The sequence below is a fragment of the Sinocyclocheilus anshuiensis genome, unplaced genomic scaffold (genome assembly GCF_001515605.1).
Source record: "Sinocyclocheilus anshuiensis isolate Anshui unplaced genomic scaffold, SAMN03320099.WGS_v1.1 scaffold1385, whole genome shotgun sequence".
NCBI lineage: Eukaryota > Metazoa > Chordata > Actinopteri > Cypriniformes > Cyprinidae > Sinocyclocheilus > Sinocyclocheilus anshuiensis.
In genome coordinates this window covers 6,195-6,957 of record NW_015548256.1, presented here as the reverse complement: position 1 = coordinate 6,957, position 763 = coordinate 6,195, and the positions used below count along the sequence as shown (strand labels likewise).

The 763-nt window shown below is 36.3% G+C and overlaps 1 protein-coding gene across 1 annotated transcript in view; it reads right to left on the bottom strand.

The window, feature by feature from the left end:
* Positions 1 to 761, bottom strand: part of LOC107655453 (ribonuclease inhibitor-like) — a gene marked incomplete at its 5' end in the record, with an annotated part of 42,584 nt that extends 41,823 nt beyond the window's left edge. The window contains one exon of the mRNA XM_016442942.1: positions 597 to 761. Coding sequence (XP_016298428.1) covers positions 597 to 761 — 165 coding nt within the window. The remainder of the gene's footprint in view (positions 1 to 596) is intronic.
* Positions 762 to 763: the final 2 nt, after the last annotated feature.

Below are 763 nucleotides of genomic sequence, written 5' to 3'. Positions count from 1 at the left end.
GAAAGAGTTAATGTTGATCAGCAGCAGCATTCCTCCACAGAAAGCAGTGACAGCAATCTATCTAACACATGGATTTGTCATATTTGGTTGGTAAATCTTTAGTTGCCTCTGCAAAACATAGCATGATGTGTTTTATTCATGTCCATACAACGATTTAAGTTGAACATGGTCTAGAACATCACTGCACAGTGAAAAAATGTATTTAAGTGACTACATGTGATATGAAAGTTTCATATTTCTAAATTTATCCTGTGATTTAGTGAGAGAAATATGATGGTTTTGTGTGTGTGCGTGTGTGTGTGAGAGAGAAAGAGAAATCTGTTTGCACTGATGATTTAAATGACTGATGATTTAGATCACATTTTTATTCATCCATTAAAAGTTCTAGACTTAATTATAAAGCCATAAACTGAAGAATTTGGTTATATTTAACACTAATATGACATTATGATTATCTGTCGAATCACAGGAGTTCATCATGTATCTTCATATTCTGTTTCTCCTTTACTCTCAATGGCCAGTTTAAGGAGTTAAAAGGTTCACATCAATATTTCGCAATAAAAGCAAAACCAAGTAAATAACATAATAACACTCACTGTAGTTTCTGCAGCTTGCAGTGTGGATCCTCCAGTAGAGCAGAGAGCAGCTTCACTCCTGAGTCTCCTGGTTTATTATAGTTCAGATCCAGTTCTGTCAGGTGTGAGGGGTTTGATCTCAGAGCTGAACTCAGAGCAGCACAGCCTTCCTCTCCAATACTGCAGCT